Below are 26279 nucleotides of genomic sequence, written 5' to 3'. Positions count from 1 at the left end.
CACCTCAAGATCTTAACACTTTCTTCAGCACAAATTTTCTCTAAAATTCTCTCTTGATTGCATGCCCAAAATTCACTCCAAACTACCATCATGCAAGGAAGAGAGTTGCATGAGTTGCAGCTCATACTTGGAGCAACACAAGACAATAGTGATGGCTTTTGTATGAGCAAGTAGGAGATGGATAATGGAAAACAATGTTTTTCCATTTATGTTTAGTTTTTTCAATTTTCCAATTTTATCTCAAAATAAAAATTTGATATTTAAAAATCATTTTGATTTTAAAAACTGAAAATTAAAATTAATTTCATAAATTAATTTTTAAATAAAACTTAATTAAGTTAATATCAAATATTAAATTAATTTTTTACACATATCCATATTTATATATTTAAATCATATTTAAATATAAATTCTCCTATTCCATTTAATTCTCAAATTAAACATGTAATTATATCTCATATAATTACTAATTCTCTTAATTCTAATTTGAACGTTTCAAATTAACTTATCACACTATTCTAGAGCTAGTCCGTTACGAGCTAGTAGGGGGACCTCGAGAACTTACGGATCATGGGCTCCAACGATACGAGATTAATTGGCTAAACTCATTAGACCAAATTAATCCCCATTCCTTAACTAATGGGTCACTCCACTAAAGTCCATAGTTGCACTCTATTATGTTCACATGATTTAACCATAATCAGCAAGTCAACCCTTCCCAGGTTGTTCGTAATAACGGCAGGGTCAAATATCTGTTTTACTCCCGAGATTATGTCTTATTTCTCAAGTTCCTACTGATTCTCTAATGAACAACTAGTTTGTGATCCAATCACTAAACCAAACTCTCTTCAGCCTAGTGAGAGGGTGGGACCCCTTGTTCAAGACATGGATTCAGTACTTAAGAGAACAACCTTTCTTCTATCCCTAAATTGGGTAGGCATGAACTCTATCTTGCACCCAATGTCCTCAGCTAGTTATTAGGTCTTACCCTTGAAATGGGAGTCTTATTGAGTCGGCGCTGTTTAGCCATCCCTCACCTATGCAAATCTAAAGGTAATCCCGAATAAACAGGAGTTCATAGTTAGCTCAGGATTAAGATCGAGTTACCTAGGTCATCTAGGTGAAATAGTCAGTCTTATACAGTAAACAACGTTATAAAGTAAAAGTGACTTATTTCTTAGTCCGATCTTATGCAAACTCATTGCATAGGACGCACCCACTCCTCATGTCATAACATGTACAAATTAGGATCACATTGTATGTAGCACTTTACAACTCTTTGTAACAACTACAGAGTAGGCCGCATCCAATGGTGTTACCAGAATAAAGTACCTAACCTTATTCATGTACTATAGATCATTTTGACTATTTACTCGAATTTGATCCACTCTTATGTCTTCACATAAAATTCAAGTACTCATGCAATAGTCATGCGTCTTAGTTTATTGGATTTAGACTTTCATACAATTTATGAAATTAATAATAAGTTTATTGATTATAGAAAATGTTTATCATTTTACAAACTGCGAGTTTTAGGACATAAAATCCAACATAAAGTTGCATCTAAACATTTTTTTTAAGCAAAGGATCTTAGTGCCTTAAAGTTTTTCTTGGCCTTGAACATGCAAGGTCTGCTCGAAGGATTTTGTTATCCTAAAGACATTGTACACTTCAAATTCTTGAAGATACAGAGTTTCTTGCTTGTAAGTCCTTTTATGCTCCTATGGATCCTAATATCAAATTAAATGCTGAAGATAGATAGTTATTGGATGATCCTTCAGTTTATAGGTATCTCATTGGCCATCTTTTATATCTCATAGTCAAACGTCATGATATCACAGTTGTTGTTCATAAACTTAATCAATTTGTGGTTAAGTAAAAGAGCACTCATCATACTCTTTTGTGATATTTAAAGAGTTTTCTGGAACAAGGCATTTTTCTTAAAAAGTCAAATCCATTTCAGATTCATGCCTTTGTTGATGTTGACTGGGGATCAAGCTTGGACTCGCGTAAGTCAATCACTGGTTTTTGCATATTTTTAGCCAAATCTCTTATGGTTTGGAAAGCTAAGAAGCAAACGATGTTGTTTAGGATCTTTGCTCAGGCCGAATATCGCTCATTGGCAGCCACCACTAAGGAAGTTAATACAGTTGTTGTACATATTGCTACTAATCCTACTTTTCATGAACGGACAAAACATGTTGAGTTAGATTGTCATTTTGTTTGTGAGCAGATTGTTCGAGGACATGTAAGGTTGATGTCTATTCGAACTCGTCTTCAGCTAGCAGATATATTCACCAAGCCTTTACCTTTACATTCGTTTTCTGATTTGTTGTCCAAGATGGATGTTATGAATTTATTGAACTCATCTTGAGGAGAGTATTAGAACGTAATATTTCTATTGCTTGCATTGTTAATTAGTTGTACGACTGGATATTAGCTGGACATTTCTTTTATTCTTTACCTCTAATGTATAGGGTATATATGTATGATTGTTTTTTCATGAATGAGATGAGCAAGATGAATTTACTCTCAGTTCTAATAAGAATATAAGCTAATTTTATTTATGCATGTTATATGATACAAATATCTTATTTTAATAAAATAATTAATAATGGAGATTTTAACAAATTAAATAGAAATTTTTAAATTTATAAAAAAGAAAGGTTTAGATGTAACAAAATAATTGGCAAATGTTCGTTATTACAAGAAAATTCATGAAAAAAACAAGGAAGGAAAAGAAAAAAAAATAATATGAACGTTGTGAGCATCGTCTCTAGATAAGAGGGAAGTGGTTTATTGATGGAGCATACATAATAAGGAATAAGAATGAAATTAACGAAAATTTATAAGAAAATGGTATTAGTCTTTTTGCTTAAAAAAAAGTGGAATTAGCCTTTTATGAATAGAAATTTTTAAATAGTTGCATCCATTCGTTGATTTAATTTTGTATTTTGGTGACCATCCCTTTAATTTACCGTTAAATTATTTGAAAACGTCTACGACTATTTTGTAATTATCATCTATCCTAATTTATAATAAATACTGAAATAATATGTACCATAAATACAAACTATATATTATAATCACCTCAAATATAAACTACTATAATCCATATACTATAACAACTAACTCACGGTTCCAAATAGTTTCTTATATGTTAAGTTATCTTTTTCAACGATGTTTTTAGACTCTAAGACTAGGACTAGGGTTAAGGACTTAAAAGTCAGTAAAAAAAGTTTAAAAAAAAAAGAGAGAGAGAGAGAGAGAAAAAGAAAAGAAAATTGATAGGTGGTTGCATGAGAATCGAATTTTTCAATTCAACCACCCCTATAAGCTATGACAATTACTGAACAAGGTTTGCTTTGCATTTCCAAATACATAATAAAACCTAACTTACAAGTTTAATCATCCGACTTTAAAGGTTGTATTTTTGTAGTTCATAAATCTTATTTATGTATCTAACTAGTTTTAGAGACAAAAGTTTAGGAAATAAATCGACTTACCTTGAAGTATAATGACTAAAATTTTAATTTACCCTAGAGACACTTATTTGTCTTAATTAGTTGAGTTATGTCTATCATCTTGAGACGTTATTAAGAAAAACATTTAGGAAACATGTTATGCTACTATTTTCATTCATTGATTGTTACGTTAACATCATTTCATAATTAGGGATACATAACAACATTAAGTAAATTTTTATAAAATAAAAAAGTCTTAATATGAACACATGAAATAGATACTACAAATGTACTATAAAATTTTTGAAACGGTATATTATCACAATCATAATATCAAATTTTCATCGATATTATATATTTCTATGTGTTCGACGTTAATAGAGAAGTAAAAAGATATTTTCATTATATCATTAAAATCAATTAAACACAAAAAATAAACATTAATATGTTATTAATATGATTATAATATAAATGACAAACATCTTAACTTATTTAAAAAAGTGTATAAGGTTTATTTATTAATGTAAATATTTTTTTAACTCTTTCATATTTTTTTTGAAAAATATCCATCCACATTCCTTATATTTCCATTGACACTTTTGTTAACATCGATGTTTTAAATCTAATTAAACCGAAATTTTTTTTAGTACTAAAGGGAGTATCATATTCCTCTTGTTCATACTATAAATTTGTATTAATAAATATTTATAATCCTCATATTAATATCAACAAGTCTCAACATATTTTTAAAAGCGGGTTGACGTGACGTAGGATGAAAAATTGTCCATACTAATAATAAATTTTTTCCAACCAAACCATATAAAAAAGCATTATTTAATGGTTCCCATATTGGAGGGGGATTAGAGATGACAGTTTAAGTCACGTGACATATCACGTGTTTATTAGAAAAATATTAATAAAAAATTATCTAATTTTTCATTGGAAGAGGCCGATTTCCAACTCTTTATGCTTGTCGTTGATAATGGGGACGGGGAGATCGCTTTAACCGGCATACGGAATTCTCACGCCGTATTTTCAACGCACAATTTGGAATTCCGATTAATTTCACCCAAACAGCCTCCGATTCTTCAACCCCATTCTGCCGCCGCCGTTGCCGCTGCCGCCGTGGACTTTGGATTAGGGGCCCCCTTCTCCGCCGTCCGCCCCAGCTCTTTCACCATCGCCGCACTCCTCTCCGGCCGCCGTTGCAGAATCCAACTCCTCTTCCGCCGCTTCAACTTCCTCCCTATCAACTCCACAGTTCCTGAAGATCTGGACTCCAATTTCTGCTTTTCATGCTCTTTTTGACTTCTGGTTATTAGGGTTTTCTCACTTCCTTTGGCGTACTTGTGCTGAAATTTGAGGTTTCTTTCTTTCATTTCTGTGTGTGTGTTTATATATATATATATATTGGCATTTTAGGTTATTCTGCTCTTTCCTTCTTTTCCCATTCATTGGATTCTTTCTGCCTAACATCGTAAATAACGATTTTCTCTGTTGTCCTCGTGAAACTTTGTTTTGAAATTTGCTTCTTTCTCAACTTTTACCTTGTCTTTCTGGAATATGCAATACGGATAAATCAGAAAAAAATACGTGCTTCCCCGGCTATATATTGATTCGGAAACATGTGATTCTTGAATTGCTACATGCAATTTTTATATAGTTGGTACGAGTGGGGAATGTATATGAATATTAATGTTGGTATTGATCTTTGTCACTCGTATTCATCGCTCTACTACATTGGTACTGGAAATGAGGCATTTCCCTAAATATGGATTTTGGACATGTATCGTTGGTCAGTTTGTTTGATTTTCTATACTCTTTTTTGCTTTCGGATGACTCTACTTCATTGAGAATGCTCTTCGCCACAGCTGCACTCTGCACAATGGGTACTCCTGTCGTGGTTCTTTGTGGTTCATGGTATAATGCAGACAAAACGATCAAGGGATGTGTAGATCTTTCTCACAAGAAGAAATGCAACAAGTGTAGGTTTAATTACACAATTGGTCATAAAATTTAAAGAAGTACAAAAATAGTTTGTAGTTGTAGTCGTGCGATATTAAAGCACACACCAACTTGCTACATAACCTTTTTTTTTTTTGCAAAGGAACTTATTACATAACCTTGACCGGCAGAAATTAAAAGGAAAAACTGAAAAGAGTGTGAGCGTTAGGTGGACACCATAGTGAAACCTCATCATCAAAATATGCAAGTTTTGCCTCTAACAACACTGGTTATGAATATTTACATAATTGTTTTCCCTGTATTAGAAAGTTCTTCTGTCTGCTGATTTCGCTCGTCAATTTTTTTTTCCTCTGTAATGCTAGATTATGTTTGAATCCATTAATGTGATTGCTCATTTTCTGGTGAATATATTTGTTACTATAATTATCATCAAAGGGAAAAAAATTCAGCTTTGACTGTATACTTCTTTTGTCTACAGGCTATAGCCCTTGAACATTATCCTGCTTGCTTGCTTGCTCTGGACCACATATTGCCATTAGAAATGGTTCAATTGAATACCTCTTAAAATTGAACCTTAAATTCAGTGTTCAATGGCTCGTAAGGGTAATCAACAGAAAACAGGGTCAGAGCGCCATGCATCAAACAGTAAAAAAAAAGGTTCAGACTTGCAGTCCAAGGGGCAGGGAAGAGCACGAGAGATAAAGGTATTTCCTGGAGCGGAACTACCAAATGACAACCAGCATAGTAAATCCTTTGAGGAAGGTGTGGTGAATAGTGACTCTGGAGAGGTTATGAAGGATCTAAAAAAATCTGCAAAGTCCTTGAGAAAAGAAAAACAAGGAATGGAAGGACTTCATGCTTCAGAGGAACCAACATTTCCCCCCGAAGAATCTGGGAACTGCAATGGAAATAATGGGGGCTCCGGTATAGGTGAACAATACAAGGGATCTACAGTTGACAAGGAGCAGGTTCATTTAGATGGTAGTTTCAACTTCTTTTTGAATGGAGAACACATCAGAACTGTGATGGATAATCTGAATTTTTCAGATAATGTTTTGGTGAAAAGTTTCGTGGAATCTATGTCATCAATATTTGAAGCAGCTCATGTGTTTCTGGAGCAACATAGACCTCTGTTTAATTCTATGAAGAACAATTTACTAAAGTCAAGTGACTATGTGGTAAAGAAGATTATGACGGCATATCCTATTCTTCTGAAATGGATGATTCATTTTGGGAACATAATGCTTCTCTTATCAATTGTTTGGTTGGACTGTGCCCTCAGGGGCATCGATTCCTTTATTCGTATGGGGACAACATCCTTCTTTGCAGTTATATGGTTCTCCATTCTTTCAATGATTGCAATGGTTGGAATTCTTAAATTCCTTGTGGTTTTGGTAAGCTCTGCAATACTGTTTCATAGGTGTTACTTCCTTTCTCGTTTTATCTTGTTTATTTATGTTTTTTTCCTATGTCCTGTGTTGTTTGATATCTTGAAGAATCAACAGTGATCTTTTCATCTTTTTACTTTTTCCCTCTAGAGAAAGTCTCCAGCAGCAGTACTGTCTTCTGGATATTCAAAATAATTAAATCACCAAGTTATTTTTTATTCTAAGCATGTTGTATGGAAAGGTACCAGGTGAAGCATGGGATTCATTATAATTTTATATCAGAAGAAACACAATGCTATATGGCTGTACGGATGGTTGTTTTCAAGCATTTATAAAAAAAATCACATTCCTTATGGACTCTCGAGTCTCGGTAAATTAGTTATTTGGAAAAATTTACATTTTTAGTCCTTGAGTTTTCAGCAATAGGTGCATTTCTTTTGGGTAAGAAACAATTTTGTCGATGAATAAAATATCCAAAGAGTACAACAGGAAGACCCCAATAGGAACAACCGATAAAGCAAACAAAAGTTGATGACAAACAAATGCCTTTGCCATCTAAAGCCTTTATTGTACCAAAGAGAAGAAAAACCAATAAAGATAGATACAACCAAAGATAAATAAGGAAGGGCAGAGTTGATGTAAAGACACAAGCCAATCCACTAAAAAGAATGTGTATAACAATACAAGGAAACTGGATAAAAAAAAAAAAAGTAGCACCACGATCAAACCAAAGCACATCATACGGAAGATGTCAAAGAGCACATAAAAAATGATCAAGCTCAGACTCCATGAAGCCTAGCAGTGCCTTAGCCACACGATAAAATAGGGAAGGAAGAAGGATGATCCATCAAAGACAGAACTGCCACTACAAAACAATATCGAAAATGGAGGCTCGATGAACAAATATCATGCTGATAAAGACCCCTTTATGCTTTGTTTGTGCTTTCTTTATCATAAGAAATAAAGACCCCTCTTTTTGCATTGTTGAAAACTTGTTGGTTTGCTTCTTAGTTAGGATTGCCATAATGCATAAACCATGTTCTCTAAACCATGGGGCCAGTGCAATCAAATGAGGAGCTGAGTTAAAAGGACCATCGTTGATGAGTTGCCATGTGATCATAGATGGATGAGGGATGAGGAGAAACCGACAGAGTAGGAATGGGGCTAGACATAGAGAATTCAATGTCAGCTTCAGATGGTAAAGTAATGACGGCAGTGAAGTGCTTGATACTGGGGCGGAAGATAGTAGGTTTGGTGGAAATGGGTTGAGGGTTGTTGGTGGAGCTTCGAAAGGGATCAGGGTTGGAAGGGAGAGAAGAAGGATTTTTGGAGGGTGGAGAAGAAAGCAATGGGGCTGATGATGAAGGGTGTAAAGAATTATTTAGGGTGAAAAAGGAGTAGGAAGGGGAAGGGTAGGAGGGTTGGTAGAGAGTGACGTGTGGGATGATGGAGAAAGTCTAAGGATGTCAGATGGAGGAGGTTGCATATGGGCACATAAGTCGAATAAGATAGTTGACGGGGAGGGATGGGTAGAATCAGAAAAAGGTTCGCTTTTTTCTTCTCTTTGGTACAATAAAGGCTTAGATGGCAAAGGCTTTTGTACGGTCAACTGCAGCTGATGTGCAGAGTTGGATTAAGTCACATCTGATGCTGACAAATCAGATGAAATTAAGGCAAATGAGGGTGGCGATTTTGCTTCTCGATGGGTACAGATGGGTAGATGTGGGCTCAATCAATAGTTAAGCTAGAGTCCTTTGTGCAAGGGGAAGGGGAGAGTGGGCTTCCACACTCTGTTCATCACACGCTGGCCAAGGGATCTCGCCATGCTTCTCGACAATGTAACCTATGGGAGGTAAAGCTTCGAAAAAGGGGTCTACATGGATGGAAATCACGTCTGTTGAAGACGGAAAATGAATAGAGTTGGAATAAACCTATTCTAATTTTTCTTCACTTTCAAAGAAACTTCCATCATGTCCATTTGGAACAGTCTTCTTTGCCACTTCCAAAAAGCCCCCACAAAGATTACCAATAAATTTGAAGGATTCAAAGGACCATCTGTCAATGGGGATAGAACTTTTATCCAACCTTCAGAAGGGGGCATCATTTGATTTTTATAGAAAGCCTGAATGCTCCAAGGCTCAAATTTCACCATGAAAGTACTGACATTACCAATCATGGATATTGCTTAAAATTATGTCTTGTTTCCTATTTTTGACCTCCAGGATTGCCTTGTTAGGCTGTAATGGGCTTATGGAACCAAAGTCGGACGCTTCCCTTTGCAAAGCTCTAAGAATTTCGAACCAATTGTCATGGAAGTTTTGACGGATGGTGATGATGGCTGTTTCTCGGTAGAAAGTTGCAAGTTCGCTCGATTGGGAAGGAGGGTGGTTGTGCTTTTTTTGACAAACAAGGGAGGTCTTGTGGCTGGTCACATGACTTCTTAAGCTTTTGGAGAGTATCTTTGTAAGAGGTAATGTGGAAACAATGTCGAGTTTATGGCTGGTGATGGATTGATTGGTTGGTACATTAAGAAGAGTGAGGAAGCCATTCCATCCAACTTTATTGTTGCCACCGGGTAAGATAGGTTCATTTCACCCTCCATTAACTCCAAGCTTGGTGATTTCAACAAAATGTCCTTTCCGGTTAGAGATTTTTTCCACCCAAAGATTCTACCAATCTAGACGTTGAAGAACTTTTGGTTCAAAGGAGCTTCTATCAAAGAAGAGAAAGTAGTGTGTAACCAAGAAAGGGATTCACAGCTGCGATAGAAGGCTTGTCCCTAGAAGCTTTGGTGATTCAAACTCCATGTGAGACTTGTATAGAAGAAGTTTTCCCGTCTAGGTGAAGGAGGGTGGGGAGGAAGAAGGTGCCTTGCCATCTCCCAAAAAAGATTCTACTGAATACGGGAGGGATGGAGAGAGAGTTTCATCAATAGGTGCATTTTGGTTCTTAAGATAAGATTGCAAAATGTACCCTTTTAGTTTCGAGTTTTTGAGAATATGTTTAAAAGTTCCCAGGGTAATTATTTTTCATTATTTTAAATGTTGATATTACATTTTAAATTAAAAATAGTTGTTTCCGTTTAAAAAAAAAACATCTTAAATTAAAAATAAAGGGAGGAGAGAGAGAGAATATATAATTTTATTTAATTTAAAATGGTATGTCAATATTTAAAATAATAATAATAAAGTTCTCTAGGGCCTTTTAAACCTATTCTTAAAAACTTGGAAATTAAAAGAATACATTTTAAAACCTTAGGGACGAAACACGCCTATTACTAAAATCTCATGGACTAAAAAGGTAATATTCCCCAGTTATTATTAAGTAAGATGATGTTATTCATTTTCAAGTTGAAGAACAGTTTGAAAATCCTCTAATGACCATTGATGTACATGGAGACAAATATCCCACTAAAGTTACGCTGAGGTCCTTTTTTCTTTGTGCATTTATCCTTAACGACATCCATCAGTTATTTTTCTTGTGGTTTGCGGGGGTTTGTGCTATGTTATGAGGCCTTTAGGGTGAGAGAAACAATAGAATGTTAAAGAGGGGTTGAGAGGTATGAGGATGTGTGGTCTCTTCTTCAATAAAAGGGAGGAGGGTGTAGTCCCTTGTTATCTTTCATATTTCCTTTGGGGCTACAATGTATAAGTCTTTTTGTTGCTATCCTTAATTCTTTTAGTTTGCTTGATTGGAGCCATTTTTTTTTTACTTGGGGTTCTTTTGGTTAGGATTTTATCTTTATATGTTCTATGTAATCTTTCATTTGTTCCCAATGAAAATTTAATTACTCATACTAGAAATAGAAAGGCACAAGTTATTAGTCCTAATTGCTATCTGTTGTGTAGATTTGTGATAAAGTTCCCAACTGGTGCAGTACTTTGTAGTTTGTATTACTTGATTGTCAATACTGATACACAACGGTGCTGGTATAATATTGACTTTTGAGATAGCCATGTTTAGTGTTCAGCATGATAGAATCTATAGTCTGTGTTTCATTACCCTGTCAATGCATGGCTTCTTAGATAATTAGCATTTTGCATTGATTTATGCTACCAACCTTTTTTTCCATGAATTTGAAGGTGATCCATGCTGCCCGTACCCTTTGTTTTATATTGACTCGTAGTAAATAATTTATGAAATCTGATCAGGTAGTAGCTGCTTCCCTTGGAATTTTTGTTGGGTTTGCTTTTGCTATTTTGGTCATCGCCATCTCTGGAGCAGCTTTCCTTTGGTTTTACGGTAACTTTTGGACAACAATGGTGATTATCTTTCTTGGAGGTAATTTCTTTACATTTGGAACAAGCACAAATTTTCCATTTATGCTAACATCATGTCAAGGCTAATTCACTGAGGTGTTGCATCACAATTTTCAGGATTGGCCTTTATATTGAGCCACGAACGAGTTGCACTTTTGATCACCACTTTGTATTCGGTTTATTGTGCTTGGGTATGCACTGGATGGCTTGGTTTGCTTTTGGGCCTGAATTTGTCATTTATTTCAAGTGATGCTCTGATTTATGTCCTAAAGAACAACATAAATGAGCATAGGAGATCAAACAGATATCCTGAACAAACAGCTGGGATGAAAGATCAGCCTGGTTTCTTTCACGATGATCCTATGCAAGCATCATCTTCTGAATTTAGTGGTACAGGTTTTGCTGCTGATCGGTGTCCAGGCACACCCTCAACTAGTGGAGCTGATTCTGAGATATCTTCCGAAGATGAAGTCATTCGTTTGCTGAATTGTTCAGATCACTATGCAGCTTTAGGATTGTCTCGGTATGAGAACATAGATCCTTCCCTACTCAAGAAGGAGTATAGGAAAAAGGTGAATTTCTGCTTTCATGTTGCTACAGTTTGCATGGTCTATTCACTGTTCATATAGTTATATTCATTAGGCCGTTTCATGGATTTTTCTGTTGGTTAGGCGTATTAGGTGTTTGTTATGTTGGTTATTATGACCTTCTGTTATTCAACTCTGCATTTTGTATTTGATTAATGGAAGAAATTCTCACTTATGTTTATTAGTGGTGTCGTACTTTTAGGAAATTAGGTGTTCTTTGAAATAGTATCTTGATTATCTGCTGAAGTGGTGATGGTATGTATTTAGTTTTGTTGAATGAGCTTGTAAACTGGTTATCAGGCAATGTTGGTCCATCCTGATAAAAATATGGGCAATGAAAAGGCTGCAGAAGCATTTAAGAAACTTCAAAATGCTTATGAGGTAACACATTTTTTTATCTTGGAGGAATTATGCAATATTTTTTAGTTTTGTATTATATTGTTTCTTGAGAGTTGTAAGTCCCGTTTATTTTATTTTAATTTTTATAGGTTTTACTTGATTCGATAAAGCGAAAAACCTATGATGATGAGCTGAGAAGGGAAGAGCTGCTAAACATTTTCCGCAGGTTTCAGAGTGATTCACAGAAGGTATAACCCCCATCCCCACCCACACACACCCACAGAAAGAGAAGAAGAAGAAGAATAGAAAGAGAGATTCTCCTTGTAAAACTTCCTTTTAGCCTTCCTGACCCATCTTCATTTATAGAAAGGTGGAAAAAAAAATGAAATTAAGCTACAGTGTTTTTTCGGTAATTTAAACTATAAGGCAAGCTGCTGAGAAACATCAATCATGACTTAAGTTTGGATCTTGAAAATTTGAACCCATTCATGTACAATAAAACATCAATTCAGCCACACTGAGGAGGATTAGGTGTTCTAAGGAAAGCTGATATTCTCGATTTGGTACCATCACTTTTTTTCTTTCACCTGAGGTTTAAAAAATTAAGTTGCATCATGTATTGGTTCCATCTGCTGATAAACCACTCCCATGGCACATAAAATGAAGAAAAGTAAAGGGAAAAACACACAAGCACAAACGATAGAAAACAAAAGGAAAATAAAATTCAAGTTATTGCAAGGCTATCAGAGAAGACCTGAACATTTTCTGTGGAATATACTTAGCTTTTCATGAAGAAGTTGTACTTCAATTCTAAATTATACTTGAGAAGTGAGTTGAGTATTCAATTCAATGATAGCTTCTATGCTCAAGTTTTTTGTTCAAGTATCTTATACAAATTATGGATGCATTTATTTTTTAGAGTGGTCCATTTGGATTTTCACGTTCAGCAACAAATAGAGAAGATTCTTTTGGTGAATCAAGACGAATAGCCTGCAAAAAGTGCAACAATTTTCATTTATGGATACACACTAGGAAATTGAAATCTCAAGCAAGATGGTGCCAGGTTTTTCTCTTCTATTTTAGACTGACTCTTGATTTTATTAGGTTTGATCGATTATCCTAGTGATGAATCTGATGATACTGTATGCTCACGATTTCTAAGAGCAAAGTAAGATTCTTATGTTGGATGCTTTTTGTATTGTTTTGTACATTTTCTTTTTCTAAAGGAATGCAAAGATTTTCATCAAGCAAAAGATGGGGATGGGTGGGTGGAACAATCTTCCCAGCCTTTTCTTTTTGGATTGCTGCAAAAGGTACTTGCGTACATGTGGATTGGCTTCTTATCAAGACGTGACTTTATTTGATTGTGGATATATGTTTCTGTTGAATTATCTGACTTACCTTTTTCCATTAATACGATGCTTATAGAAATTGTTATAACATGCTCATACTAATTGTTCTAATGTTGCTTTTTAGGGTATTAATGTAGATGTATTTGATACACAAACTAGGAAGTATGATTTATCGAGAAACTCAATTAAGATACAGCGTAATTAGACTTTTGAGAGCTTTGAACTCTTTGTAGGTTTAATGAACCGAAGACTCCTATCCGATTTGACTGAACCTACTGGACTAATTTTCAGTGAAAAAATTTGTTTGAAATTTGGTTGTGTTGAAAGATGCCATATTATATTATTACCTTTATCGCTAAACACTATGTTCTCTGTGCAGGTTGATGCTCCTTGTGCATATGTATGTGCAGAGAGCCGAATATATGATGCTACCGCATGGTATATTTGTCAGGTAACAGTCATTAATGGTCACGTCAAGTAATACTTGATCTCATGTTGCCCTTACACACAACGGCTTTGTATTTTGCTGATTTTTGGTGCAGGGAATGAGATGTCCAGCCAACACTCACAGGCCAAGTTTTCATGTAAACACCAGTGTAACCTCTAAGCAAAACACCACTAGAGGATCAAGTTCTAGCCAAAGAGGAGGCCAAATGCCTGCATCAAATATAGAAGAGAACATGACAGAAGAAGAGTTCTTTGAGTGGTTTCAGAATGCTATGCAGACAGGCGCATTCGACAACGTCGGTGGCAGCGCCATGGAGAGCCCACCGACTAAAGCAGGAGTAAATTTTAATAAGAACAGTAGCAATAGTGGCAGTGGTAACAAGAAAAAGAAGAAGGGAAAGAAGCAATGGTGATTATTGAGAGGTTATTTGGTTAAACCTGCTAATAATTTTGAAGTGTTTGGTAGCGAGTGATTATTAAATATACAACAAGGTAAGGTAAGGTAAGGTAAGGTAAGATAGCTCCTATAGGAAAATTTCAATATTGATGGTGTAGAGAAGAAAGTATTGAAGAGGCCCTAAAGGGAAGGATGGCATCAAGAGTTTGTATATAGAGAGCGTAGCGGATAACTGTCATAATGGCCTGATTTACCCCAAAGTTTAGACAGGTTGGAAATATGTATCCAAGAATCCCTAAGGTATTGCACTAACCTTAAATATGAAGAACTATTTGGGAAGATGACCTCAATATGGCTGTTTCCTCCATTGACCCCCATTGCATATTTCGCAACTTTCCCCCTACATGTGAAACGACCTTTTTTGGGGACTAGCCCACTTCCCATTACTCGACGAAAGAAATTGAAATGTTTTTTCTTCTATTGGAATACAGATGAGATAAAAGAAAAAAGGTCATCATTCGAGTAAATAATGCAATAGAGTTTTATTTTCTTTACCATCAAAGTCTAAACATAATCTCCATTCAGTCAGTACTCAATTCATATATCATGATGGGTTTTGTTTTGAAAAAAGTACATTTTTATCGTATTAGTTGTCATATTGGTTAGGGAAGTTTTTTGTTTACGCTCAATTGCTTTAATGGATGAACTAAATTATAGTTTTTGATATGTTTCTAAATGTTTTGTAATAATTTTATAAATGTGGTATATTTATGGCTGATCTTTAATTATTTTAAATTATAAAATTATTCGAAATATTTTTAAATAGAGTAAAATGTAATTGTCTCTCATTGATAGACACGGATAGATTAGATGTCTTATCACCGCTATCATTGATGTTTAAATTATAGATGTCTATCAATGTCTATTGATAGTCACAGATTTTTTACTATATTTGTAAATAAGTAGATTTATTTTTCTTTATTTGAAAACACTCCATAAAAATAAGTAGACATCACTTGTTTCATCTCGAAAGATATAAGGATCTGTTTTTTACACAATCAATGTATATGCATGAGTTATTACGATTATTCGTGAATGATATTACATATACTTTTTCTTTTTATAGAATACATGAGAAACAAACATAACTAAGAAAAACAATGTCAATATAAAAGAGTCTACCAATTGGGATGGTCTTCAAATCAAATCAATGACATTTGAGATATTTGGGTGTGAGAAGCAAACTCGTGGGGCCACATGTGTGTTTAGTTAAATAGAAGTCTTCAATAGCACCGTAACAATATAAAGCATGAAAAGCAAGCTCGTGGGTCACATAAGCTCAGGGTAGGTACCAGCTTTCAAAGCCTTTGAAATGCCATTATAGAGGACGATAGCTTTAGCAAGCTCTATTGAACCAGTGAAAGGCTTGGGAAATGGGAACTATGCAAATTACAGAGTAGTATAATTTATTATTTATTTTTTAAATAATTGAGCTGTTTCACCCCGCTTCTGCTTACTTCGGATAAAGAGACCAAAAACCTTCTTTCTCAACGTCGAAATTTCGCAACCATGGATACTCTTCTTTTCTCCCCTTCTTCTTCTCCTTCTTCTTCTTCTTCTTCTTCGGTTTATCCTTCTCTGAAGGCTAACACTTTGATTCTTCGTCGAAATGGCTCTCGCTCTTTCTCTGATTTTCCGAATGTTTGCTCTTCGTTTCGCACTCTTCATCTACCAACTGGATTCCCAAGAAAATCCGCCATTCTTGCGGTAAAGAAAACCAACGCTAAGACTCACAAGGACGACGGTCACCGCTCCCTACCCAAGCCTGACGAGTCTACCGGCTTCTTCCCTGAAGCTGTTCTGCTTAAGGAGGTGAAATTCTATACTACTTCATCTTCCTACTTCTTTTTTCCTTTTTAATCTATATGTATGTGTGTGTGCGCATCCATCGTCATATGTTCATTATCTTGAAATTTCTGCGATTCTTTGCTCTTTGAACTATTTACAACCGGTTTCGACCTAAAATTAAAGAAGTCGGGAATGGTGGTGGTTTGTTAGATTGTCATTACCTATATCAGAGTTCTGAGAACGATTGCGTTTCTTTTCGTTTTCTTCTGACATGCCACTCGAGATACTTCTAAGAAATGAGAATTGAAACTCCTATGGATAGGTATTGTACTTCTGGTATCCTTCCTTTGAGCTAAAGTTGATAGGACGCTGCTCGGATATACTGACGTTTAACCTGCTTATATACTTTGTAAGTCTGAGAAATTTCTTGAATGGACTTTTGGTTTTAATTGGCAGAAAAAGGTTGCAGAAGATGGTCAATTTCTTCCCGAATTTGCTGATGCGGAAGAAGGTGATTGTTTCTCCTCCATTTTGGATCCATTCATTGGCTTTCCTTTATAAAGATTACTTGGCTATGAACAGGAGTTATCAAATTCATTTTTGCCTCCATTTTGCAGAAAAGCTTTATGAATATTTGAACCTTCAGTTGGAAAGTGAATCGAAAGTAGAACAAAGTAAGCTTACTTTCTGCTTATTCTGGTCAAGTATGATTAATATAACACGATGAATAGGGAGTTGATGTTTTAATTACTAACACAAGCAGAAAAATATTGTATTTATTTGGTTGATGTAATTTTCTTGTCCAACTATTGACTAAAGAAGGAAAAAGTTTTATCCTATATTTGAAGTGATCTGTTGCTTATCTTGTTACTGCAGTGCGTCACTATGAGGTAGTCTTTCTAATTCATGAGAAGAATGCAGAAGAGGTTGAGAGTGTAACTGGGAAAGTTCAAGGTAATGTAACTATTTTGACGCTTTGGCTCTCTTATGCAGTGACGTTGTGCTGCTTGTAAAGTGTTAGATTGAATGAAGTGGTCATGAGTTTTAGTTCTCTTTCAAAACTCCCATTTTGGCTGAACTTGCATTTCTGAGCCTTCACTTTTTCCAGTTTATTGCTCATTTGTGCAGCATGAGAAAATCTCGTATCTGTCCTTGATTCTCCTGAGCTCTAGCGTGATATGTTTTGTGTAAGTAGTGTTGTAGAAGTGAATGTGATTTCCATTTCATGTGCAAGTCGAAAATCAGGCTCACCATCTCAAGACCAGCCCATTGATCCTAGTTGCATCTATGTTTCTTTGGACTTTTGTATAATTTTGCCATTAGTTTCTGCTTTAAATAAAAATGCCGTTACAGGTTTTCTAAGGGAGAAGAAAGGGAAGATATGGAGACTGAGTGACTGGGGAATGAGAAGATTGGCATACAAGATAAAGAAAGCCAAATATGCACATTACATATTGATGAATTTTGAACTGGAGGCCAAATGGATTAATGAATTTAAGAGCATGTTAGATATGGATGAAAGAATAATTCGACATCTTGTGATTAAGAGGGATGCTGCTATCACCGAAGATTGCCCTCCCCCGCCTGAGTTTCACACCCTTCGTGCAGGAGTAGATGATGTTGACAGTGAAGATGATGACATGTATGATTATGATAGTATGGATGAAATGGGTTGGGATGGCGAGGATGAGTTGGATGATGGTGATGATATTGAAGATGGGATTATCATTGTTGACAGTGACAATGATGACAAGGACGACGACAACCACAGCAAAAGTAAGGCCACCAAATCAGCTGCTACGAGCAACAGAGGCTCGAGAAATAGAACTAAAAAATAAATGGATAGCTTTGATTTTGGCAGTAGAAGTTGAGGTGAGTTTCATGACATATCTGCATGGGCTTCGAAGTGGGATGTGAAGGCATTGAGCTAACTCTACGAATCTGTGGTGGAATTTTGCTTCATTTCAGGTATTAAGTTACTGAAACTGCCATTATTTTCTCTCAATTATGTGCCCTTCCACAGTTAAAAGGCTTGGAGGTTTTAGGTCATGTCATTGAACTATATGTGACCCAATTTCGAAGTCATGTTCATCGCTAGTGTTTTTCCACAGGAAACAAGGTTACTACATGTCGATGTCGAACTCATGTCAAATTCTAATGGGAACATAAGGGAGTGAGTGTATATTTTTTGGATGGGTTTGTAGAGTTAGACTGATGATTGATCTCATACCAATTTGATGATATATGGATTACACATTAGCAATTATAGTGACCAAATATGGGTGTAAGTACATGATACCGAAAATTTGTAACCTCGTTTTCTGAGTAAGTTGAGCCTGCAAAGTCGGATGTATTTGTAAGACGGAGCGTAGTTTTCAATTACTAATTCTCTGGAATTTTATTTAATTTTTTTTTTAAAAAAAAAAGGAAAAAAAGCAAAATATCCCTAAGGTTCAGGGTAGGTGCCTTTTTGGCCTCCGAGGTTTTATAATGGGTCTTTTAGTTCCGAAGTTTGAATATTGGGATATTTAAAGATTCAATCTATTTTCCTAACTTATTTTCATAAATGCCCCAACTTTTTTATATTTTTGTATATAATGTTTAATGAGGTTTTCAGACTCAAATACTTCTTGTGTGTGGTGGGCGATTGGAGAGAGTATGGGGCATTGAAAAACCATTTGCCATATTTTCGAATCATGCTTGATGTTGAAGAGAGAAAATGCATTTATTTCTTGAGATGTTATTCCTTTTGTTTAACAGGAGAGAAGATATATTTATTTGTTAAGATTTTATTTCTTTGTTTAATTAGAGAGAGAATGCATTTATTTCTTGAGATTTTCTTCCCATTTTCAATCAGAGAGAAAACACATTTAATCTGATTTTATTTTCCATTTAACATATTTCACAGATTAAAAAACTAGTTTTACTCACCAAAAAACCATGGTTAGTTTTAAATATACTTTAAAATATTGTATTAGATGTTTGCAAAGGTTTTAACCAATATATGAAATATAATGGTAAATATATCTGATATGTATGCAAATACATCTGATTGCACAATAACTTATTGCTTTTTTTGGTAGATTCATAATTATTTTTAAATATATCTTAGAACATTATATCAGATGTTTGAAAATATTCTAACCAATATATGAAATATATTGGTAAATATATTTGGAATGTAATCAAATACAAATGGTTTCACGGTAAGTTGTTAGTTCTTCTAGCGGATTCATGGTTATTTTTAGATATTTCATGGTTTTTTTTTTTTTGTCTTTTTACCCATTGTTAGTATAAACATACCTTTGCATATATTGAATGTAATATTTGCCTCAGGTATTTTGATTTTATCTATTATATTCCATTGTTTATTTGCGTACGTTTATTGTAATATTAAAAATTTAACTTCTTGTTATGCTTTATGCACTATTGATGAATGATTCAAGTTCTTGTCCCCAGCAACGACGCCAAAAACTTGATAGACGAAATTTGTGTTTCTTTCTTTATCTATATTTTTTATGCGCTAATGAATGAAAATGATGATGCTCTATGCGCTCAAGTTGCCTTGCGATAAAGAGATTGTTGCGATACTATGTTCTAAATGTATGCGTTGATGATAATATGTTTTGTAGGATGCAATGATGTAGTGCGTGTCACAAGTTTTCTTGCGTTAGAACCAAGTATAATTTCAACACAAGTTTCTCAGATTGACCTGAGGTCGAAACGGGAATTGTTGTTATTAATGCGATACTAGTGTGGTAAGTGCGACCGGTTTATCAAGTTGTTTTAGAACCTCCTTTACATTGAATTCAAGGAAGCTATTTATAGACATCGGCTCTCTGTATTAGTGGTCCCATTTTGCAAATCTGATAATTCTTGCCATGGCGTAGTGGAAATGTCCGCTCTGTTCCACGATCAATTTGTCAGAATCGTACAATAGAAACGTTGTACACTTGTCAGGATTTTCTGTGAATACGTTGCTCTTCACATTTCCGATCAATCGTCACATGCGGTGTAATTGTTTTGATCTCTTGTTGATTGTTGCATGCGGTGGAAATGTGTTGATCGCTTAAATCCATGATCGATCGATCGTCGCATGCGCTGCAATTGCATTGATCTTTTTCGTTCTTGATCGATTGCCGCATGTTGTGTGGATGCGTTGTTCATTTTTGTCCTCGAGCAATTAACGCATGTAGTGACCTATTTCCTGCAAAACAAAGACTTGAAAATTCCATTTCGCCATCGCAATGGGGTTAGTGGGTGTGTTCACGACACTTTACAATTTTCGTATTTCTAAGCCAATTTCTACACTGTTGACAACTTTTCCTGCTTTTTGCCGCTTCGTCTTCTTTTTAAATTTTTCTTCACACATTTTTTGTTCTGATACTTGAGTTCATCGTTTCATTTAGCTTCATCTGGTTTTTTCTTTTCTAATCCAAAAAACCTATTGAGGCTTCTTCTTAAAACAAAGTTTAATCTAAACCAAACCATGAATCTAAATAAAAATCAAAACAAAAAGTTCAGAAGAAAATTTTAAAGAAAAGAACCTAAATGAAATGTAAATAGAAGTGTTTGTCGTTGTCCTCCTAGGTACTGCCTGAAGTCACCGCCTGCTATTGTTCAAATCTCAAAAGCTCAGTTTTCCTCGAAGCAACTTAAAAATAATTTTTTTTCTTAATTAAATCTTTCACGTCTCAATTTTTAAAATCTTTTTCTCTCAAATTTTCACCTAATAAATTTATAACTAATCTAATTTTGGAGTAAAAATTGAAGTAAACATTAGTTAGCAATCTGTTAAGTCACATAACGATCAAATGAGGTCTTATTCAAGTTTAGAGACTAAAAATATCCATTATAAAATCTCAATGACTAATAGACACCTATTTCAAACTTCGAAATCAAAAGTGTATTTTTTTCATAGAAAAAAAAATATTTTTTGGTCTATGAGTTAGGATATATTAATTTGGTTCCAAATGTTTTAAATTGTCTATGCTTGTTCTTAAATTTTCGAGGTCTCTACTAATAAAACCATTAAATTTAATAGACTAACCAATGACGTAGCAATATGATTTGAAAAAAGTAGTATATTTTTAATTTTTTTTTTTTCTCTTCCCTCTTCTCCTTTCTCTTCTTTCCCTCCTCTCTCTTCTAGTCCTTGGCATGGGTAATGTTGGTAATATTCATTTTTTTTTTTCATTTTCACCACTATGGTTTTTTAGAAAATTACATAGCTGACATAGAGGCTTAAAATGAAATATGTTCCACTTTTTTAAAAGCAATGTTAATTTACGAGTGAAATTACAGATCTACCTTTTCTTCATATTTCTTTTTTTTTCCTCCTTCTTTGCGTGTACAACTTTGACCAACTTCAGTGAAACCAAAGTGAGAGAGAACATTGAGAAAGAACGAGAGTGCGAGTGCAAGAGTGAGACAACAAAAGAGAAGAGAGCGATATGTGAGTGAGGAAAGGAAGCGATAGAGGAAATGGAATGAAAGCAAGATAGAATTTTCTGTGTTTAAGAGTTCATTTTGGTAATTTCACATGAATTTAACGTCAACAAAGAATAAAAAAAATACTCATCTTCAAAAGTGAGGCAAATTTTATTTTTCTCCCAAAATTTAGGTCATCCATACAAAAACCTCATAGTTTCTTCGGTCACAACATGGTCCTTGAAATTAATTATGAGAACAAAAGAATCTCAAGCCTTCCATCATTAACAAAAGAACCTCATAAGTATAATATTGATTACTAAAGCAACGATTCTAGGTAAATCTATGTGAAACAAAAAAATATACAAAGAGGGTTATATTCTAAAAATCTAAAACAACTTGACCCATGGAGAATATGTTACCCAAAGCTAACGAGTTTGAACAACAACAAAATTTATTGCTTATACGGAGAATTTATGACGATGCCTAATTACCTTAAAAGTTAGATTGAATTATGGTATGAGCTTAGAAAGGAACCACTTTAAACTTCAAGAGACCATTTTTTATAGAATTCTATTGCTCTAAGTGGCCGAGCCAGAAATTTTATATAGGGACACTATTGTACAAGTCTTAACAAAATATATATATATAAATGTAAAAAAAAACCATTCATAACTTTATATGTTTACTAATTTATTACATTACAATTGTCCTCCACGAGTTTTCATCTTTTGAAATTGATCTTGATTGTTCACTTACTTCTTATTTGAATAGATAACAACACAAACAAAATGCAACATTCTTTGAAATGCTATATTCTAACTAATTAGAATATTCACTTAACCTTTGCTATATTTGTTAATATTTTGGTCAATTTCAATATCTGAAATCAGCCCTTATATTTATTTAATTAAAGTTTTTATTTTAAGTACAACAGTTGTGAGATAGGACATCAAATATTTAATCTTTAGAGAAGAAAGTCATGTCAATTATCATTGATATAAACTCAGTTTGGGTATATTTATTTAGAGTTTTAATTAGAGTTACGGTTTTGAATCATAATTAATTTCGTATATGTTACAACTTCTCGACGCATTGTACTTATTTTAATTCATAACAATTTAATTTTTATTAATAAATGTGAGGAAGTTTTTGTTTGAATTAAGCTAGTTCTTTTTTAAAGGTTTTAGGGCTTTTTTTAGCGTAAGGGACCAGGGTTTTAAGATCTATAATGTTTTAGCATTGTTTGAGGTTTATATTTGTTTAGAGTTATAGTTAGGGTTACGTTTCTGAGCCATAATTAATTTTTGTACCAACTCATTTATTTTAATTTATAGCAATTTAATTCCTGATAATAAAAACAAAGAAAATTTTTTGTATTGATTAAGCAAATAAGACTTTTTTTTTCTTGCACTTCTTACATGTTTTTATAAATCTTATTATATAATTTTTTTTCTTTTTAAAATCTTTTTTTGAAATTTTAATTAGGGTCTTTTGGTGTCTTTATGTAATTTTTTAAAAAACAATTAGATGTTATTTATAACATATTAACGAAATCAATTATGAAATTGCTAATAATAGTAATTATAGTTAGAAACTCAAAATTAGAAATTACATAGTGACACATTTTTTTATTATTTTGATTCTAGAATTTCTAATTCTATAATTTATATATCTAAATATATAATTCATTTACAAATTTACTCCATCGAAGTTTTATAGTCATTAAAAAAAAATTATAGATCCAATGTCACATTTAGTAAAAATTTATGATACATGTATAGGGTGTACTCAATGTGTCCGAGCTTGCCCCATAGATGTATTAGAAATGATACCTTGGGGCAGATGTAAAGCTAAGCAAATAGCTTTGGCTCCAAGAACTAGGGGATTTCACTTGGAAAAGAAAATGTTCCATACTAATGGATTCGGTTCCATACTAATGGATTCGGTTCCATAACCATGGGTTCCAATGGATTCGTCCATACTATCGGTAGAGTTTGTAAGACCGCGACTGATCCTGAAAGGAATGAATGGAAAAAGTAGCATGTCGTATCAATGGAAAATTCTAGTAATATTTTTACCTTACTAGGTTAGGCCAAACCTTGTTGAATTCTTGATGCGGAAAAAAAAAAAAAAAAAAAAAAAAAAAAAAAAAAAAGTCAAGTCAGGTCGAATGAATAAATGGATAGGGCACTATGCTCCAATTATAGAGAAATAAAAAGTAACGAGCTTATATTCTTAATTCGAATGATTCCCCGATCTAATTAGACGTTAAAACTATTTTAATCAGATTTCGGATCAATCTATATTGATTGACTGCCTCTATTATGTTGTTGCTAGCAAATACCATTATTTTTTGTTTTGGATCTTCCAAATCATTCCCGGGGAGGTCCGGACCCCTTTTTTCTGATCCTTCGATAAAAAGATTCATTCTCTTCATAAAAAATATGAGGTAGAACCAATAAATATTTCTTTTTTAATTCATCCCTGGAGTTGAATACCTCATTCAAGAATTATTTTTTATCCAATCCGTAGGAATCAATAGAAAAGGCAAATCCCTTATGATACACCAGATCCAGCTCGGTTATTGATAGAGTGAATAGATCTGCCATTTCTTGAAATCTCTCTTCTGATTCAAAATCGTGGTGTAATGTGTATCTTCCGGTCATGGAATAGATGAAATAAATAAATAAATGATTTTTGTTCAAGAATGAAATCTTATTGGAACTGTCCATATCCAGTTCATCCTTCGGAACCATATCACATCCCGGATCTGATGAAATAGGATGAATTGAGACAGTATTTTGTAAATACGTAATTATCTTGAATATATTAACTATTTCTTTATTTTCCAATCACCTGGAAGGAACAAAAGAAACGTCTTGTTCTTTCTTCAATAATTTCTGATCTCTAGTGGACCTCTCAATAAGATTCGAACCCATATGAAGTTCTGACCATCTGTCAAAGAAAAAAGAATGAATGGATCTTGTAGGATTCCCAAGAAATTCTTCGATTTCTTCTGGAAGCGGATGATTATTCATCTGCTTCTCATGTTCCGTGAATAGCCGGGACATTGAAGAATATCCAGAAAAGCATTTAGAGAATCAGTCTGATTCTATCTCTGTTCGTTCCGTTTGAAGAAAGGAAGGATCCCAAAGAATCGATCTTTCTTTTAGTTGTTGAATCTCTCTTTGATTGATCAATGTGTGACATTCCGAATCCTCATTACTAATGGAATCGAAATGATTTCTGGATTGATCAGAAGATCCTTTCAATATATTTTCTATTTGATATTGAAATTCTATATTTATTTTATATTTATATAATATAATTATAATTATATATTAATATATATAATAATATAAATATATTATATAATATAATGGGTATAAGAATAATTGGTTAATGGCTATTCTATTAATAATAATAATCATATACTATATTAAATAATTTATTGAATAATAAAGTTATTTTTAGTTATGTTATAGAGGATCTGCCCTAAGGGTAGGGTAAGAATAAATAAAAAAAAAAAATAAATGAAAAGGTGCAATCCAAACCAACTAAAATGTAATTGAGATGATAATGAAGCATTTCTCGTTTTCATTCGAAAAGGTGGAAGCTAAGACGAAAAAAGAATCGACCGTTTAAGTATTCAAAATTTTACTAGAAAAAAAATAGAAAGAGGGACAGATATATATGTCTATATATCTATCTATATTGAATTATATTGAATTGATATACAGAAATGATAGAATCATTTTGGATCGGACCAAATACGGGTCCTCCGATAGAGGATGAAAAGAATACAAGAAATCCAATAGGGAGGAAACACTTTTCAATAGAGGAAATCGGTATTCTAATGACTTCAGTGGTTCCGGTATAATACAAATGAAAGAAAACGGGAGAAGGCAACATAATGCAATACTAATCTTAAAAGAGGGGATATGGCGAAATTGGTAGATGCTACGGACTTAATTAGTTTTGAGTCTTGGTATAGAAACTGATAACTTTCAAATTTAGAAAAAACCTGGAATGAAAAATGGGCAATCCTGAGCTAAATCTCTTTTTTGAACAACAAAAAAAGTAGGTGCAGAGATCTCATGGAAGTTGTTCTAACAAATGGAGTTGACTATTAGTAAAGGAATGAATCCTCTTCCATTGAAAACTCCAGGAAAGATGAAAGATAAACGTATTACGTATTGAAATACTATATTGATTAATGACAACTTGAATCTCTCTTTTTTGATATTTATATATAATATATTAAAAATGATATATCAAATTGTTATGAATCGATTCCAATATCTCCAAGTTGAAAAAAGAATCGAATATATCATTGATCAAATCATTTACTCCATCATACATAGTCTGATAGATCTTTTGAAGAACTGTTTAATCAGATGCGAATAGAATGAAGATAGAGTCCCATTCTACATGTCAATACCGATAAAAATGAAATTTATAGTAAAGAAAAATCCATCGACTTTAAAAATCGTGAGGGTTCAAGTCCCTCTATCCCAAAATTATAAAAGGCCGTTGGCCTCTTTAATTTAATTATTTATCCTTTCATTAGCAATTCACAATTCGTTATGTTTTCTCATTCATTCGACTCTTTCACAAGCGTATTTGAGTGGAAATTTAATTTTTTATCACAAGGCTTGTGGTATGTATTCTATACGATACACGTACAAACGAACATCCTTGTGCAAGTAATCCCCTTGTAAAATTTGAATGATTAACAATACTGTCTACTGTACTGAAACTTCCAAAGTCTTATCCAAGCCTTGAAATTTGCGTGGAATC

At 33.8% G+C, this 26279-nt stretch overlaps 2 protein-coding genes across 4 annotated transcripts; both read left to right on the top strand.

Annotated features, from left to right (window-relative positions):
- The first annotated feature begins 4396 nt into the window (after positions 1–4396).
- On the top strand, positions 4397–14755 carry LOC120092502. Its single transcript, XM_039050597.1, has 10 exons — positions 4397–4828; positions 5908–6823; positions 10969–11098; positions 11194–11648; positions 11964–12044; positions 12152–12250; positions 12922–13065; positions 13229–13315; positions 13734–13805; positions 13897–14755. The coding sequence occupies exons 2-10, from the start codon at positions 6020–6022 to the stop codon at positions 14212–14214; spliced, it is 2190 nt and encodes a 729-aa protein (XP_038906525.1). The 5' UTR covers positions 4397–4828; positions 5908–6019; the 3' UTR covers positions 14215–14755.
- A 772-nt stretch (positions 14756–15527) lies between these two features.
- Positions 15528–19875, top strand: LOC120092503. 3 transcript variants are annotated; one of them, XR_005486055.1, is made up of 6 exons: positions 15528–16070; positions 16503–16557; positions 16664–16720; positions 16923–17000; positions 17400–18014; positions 19679–19875. XR_005486055.1 is itself a non-coding variant. In XM_039050599.1 (5 exons), exons 1-5 carry the CDS (start codon positions 15768–15770, stop codon positions 17882–17884), a joined length of 978 nt encoding a protein of 325 aa, XP_038906527.1. In that variant the 5' UTR covers positions 15528–15767; the 3' UTR covers positions 17885–18334. The 3 variants fall into 3 exon arrangements, 1 of the variants encoding a protein (XP_038906527.1); XR_005486054.1 differs by lacking the exon at positions 19679–19875 and adding an exon at positions 18158–18323; XM_039050599.1 differs by lacking the exon at positions 19679–19875 and having other exon boundaries at positions 17400–18334.
- The last annotated feature ends 6404 nt before the right edge of the window (positions 19876–26279 follow it).

Source organism: Benincasa hispida, chromosome 12 (genome assembly GCF_009727055.1).
Source record: "Benincasa hispida cultivar B227 chromosome 12, ASM972705v1, whole genome shotgun sequence".
NCBI classification, from domain to species: domain Eukaryota; kingdom Viridiplantae; phylum Streptophyta; class Magnoliopsida; order Cucurbitales; family Cucurbitaceae; genus Benincasa; species Benincasa hispida.
The sequence above is the reverse complement of the archived record's forward strand: the minus strand, read 5'-3'. Positions and strand labels throughout refer to the sequence as shown.